The 2,228-nt window shown below is 60.5% G+C and overlaps 1 protein-coding gene across 1 annotated transcript in view; it reads left to right on the top strand.

The window, feature by feature from the left end:
* Window positions 1-1,308, top strand: part of IGSF8 (immunoglobulin superfamily member 8) — a 7,305-nt gene extending 5,997 nt beyond the window's left edge. The window contains exons 5-7 of the mRNA XM_006096900.3: window positions 8-421; window positions 764-897; window positions 1,050-1,308. Coding sequence (XP_006096962.1) covers window positions 8-421; window positions 764-879 — 530 coding nt within the window. The 3' untranslated portion in view covers window positions 880-897; window positions 1,050-1,308. The remainder of the gene's footprint in view (window positions 1-7; window positions 422-763; window positions 898-1,049) is intronic.
* The last annotated feature ends 920 nt before the right edge of the window (window positions 1,309-2,228 follow it).

The raw sequence follows: 2,228 nt of genomic DNA, 5'->3' as shown, positions 1-2,228 counted from the left end.
TGTGTAGGCGTGGTGCTGGAGGCGGTGGCGTGGCTGGCAGGAGGCGCAGTGTACCGCGGGGAGACCGCCTCCCTGCTCTGCAACATCTCCGTGCGGGGTGGCCCCGCAGGCCTGCGGCTGGCCACCAGCTGGTGGGTGGAGCGACCCGAGGACCCAGAGCTGAGCTCCGCCCCTGCCCAGCTGGTGGGTGGCATGGGTCAGGATGGTGTGGCAAAGCTGGGGGTCAGACCTGGAGGAGGCCCTGTCAGTGTGGAGCTGGTGGGGCCCCGGAGCCATCGGCTGAGACTGCACAGCTTAGGGCCCGAGGACGAAGGCATATACCACTGCACCCCCAGCGCCTGGGTGCAGCATGCCGACTACAGCTGGTACCAGGTGGGCAGTGCCCGATCGGGGCCTGTCACAGTCTACCCCTACCTGCATGGTGAGTGCCTCCCTCCCCACCTCCTGACTCACCGCCTCCCTCCAGCCCCACGCTCCTATTCCTCCCTTTCCATCTGACCCTCCTACCACTCTCCCCTCTTCTCCCCACATCACTTCACACGGAGAGCCCTGAAAATCCAGCTCTCCACCCCCAGGGCCCATCTGCCCAGAGTCCTCCGAGGTGGAGGTTGCTGAGTGCGGAGAGGGCAGGGAGTGGGCTGGGAGGGCTGTCTGTGATCGGGGAGGAGGTGCCGACAGCTTGATAAAGAAGGTGCTGGGACTTCAGGGAGACAGTGCGTGGGGGGCAGCGGCACCCCAGCCTGAGCCATTCTCTCTCACCCAGCCCGGGACACCCTGCTCATGCCTCTGCTGGTGGGGGCAGCGGTTGCCCTAGTCACCGGCGCCGCAATCCTTAGCACCATCACCTGCTGCTTCATGAAGAGGCTGCGAAAACGATGAGCCCTTGCCCCGGCCTAGGTGAGGGGAAGAACCCCGGCCTTGCCTTCTCAAGCCCTGTTAGGAGCTGCTTGCTCCTTGCCTGACCCTGTGAATTCACGGGGTGAGGGCTGGGAGGGAGCCCCCCTCCCCCCCCAGGGCCCTCCTTAGCCCACTCCACACTTTCTCTGCAGGTCTCACAGGTGTTGACTGTCTTCCAGCCCAGCTCCAAGCCCACCTCTGGTTGCCCGGCTACCCTCTCCCTCTGTCTGCTCTTCCTTTAATTTATTGGACCTACCCCACTCGCAGTGGGGGGCCTGGCCTCCACTCCCCACTCCTGCCTCCTGATTCCTCCCTCTGGCTTTGTGTTCCGTATCTCACACCCAGCCTGCAGGGAGGCCTTCCCCATCCTGGTTAGTTTTTCTAAGATGTGAATAAACTGGTTTTATAAAATCCCGGCGTGGCGAGTCTTCCCTGCATCGCGCTGTGAGAGGCTGGGGGTGGCAGGGAGGTTGCCGGGGGCTGACAGCCTGTTCTGGGTGACCCAGGTCTCTTCCCACCACAGACGCCATCTGGCCTCCGTGGGCTGTGCCGCCCACCCAGGAAGGGACACCTGGGTCCCATCTGCTGCCAATTCCTACTGGGACTCCTACTCAGGGAGGGAAGCACAGAGAGGGGAGGGGGCCCCGCTCCCAGTTTCTCCTAGGTTGTAGGGCACAGGCTTCCAGGGGCCAGTGCCCCGTCTGAGCTCCCGGCAGCGCCTGCACTCTCATTCTGCTGGTCCTGCTGGTCCCGCTGGTCCTGGACCTGACTCCTCCCACGGGCCCTGGGGCCTCAGCAGATTTCCTGGGATCTTCATTATCCTGTCTGACAGCAGCAGAATAGAAGCCCCAGGCCCAGCCGGCGCGGCTCTGGTTGAGCGTCAACCTATGAACCAGGAGGTCGGTTCGATTCCCTGTCAGGGCACTTGCCCTGGTTGCAGGCTCAATCCCCAGTGTGGGTTGTGCCAGTCAATGATTCTCTCTCATCATTGTTTCCATCTCTCCCTTCCTCTCAGAAATCAAAAAAAAAAAAAAAAAGAAGAAGAAGCCCCAGAACACAGCCCTGCTTGGGCGGTGGGTATACAGCAGCCAGGGCAGGCCTGTGTGTCCATAGCCCCTGCACAAACCGGCCCCATAGCCTGCAGGCACCCCCAGGCCTTACCTCACCCTCTGCCTAAGGGATCTTTAATCTTAGAATTCTTACTACACTTCACCGTAAGGGCACAGTCTACTCTTTCTTTTTTAAAAATCATTACATATGTATATAATTTTCTTTAAGTCTCCCATTTCTCGTTAAATATTTATTGAGCGTTACTGGTTGCTAAGTGCTGT

This window comes from Myotis lucifugus, unplaced genomic scaffold (assembly GCF_000147115.1).
Source record: "Myotis lucifugus unplaced genomic scaffold, Myoluc2.0 scaffold_190, whole genome shotgun sequence".
NCBI lineage: Eukaryota > Metazoa > Chordata > Mammalia > Chiroptera > Vespertilionidae > Myotis > Myotis lucifugus.
The sequence above is the reverse complement of the archived record's forward strand: the minus strand, read 5'-3'. Positions and strand labels throughout refer to the sequence as shown.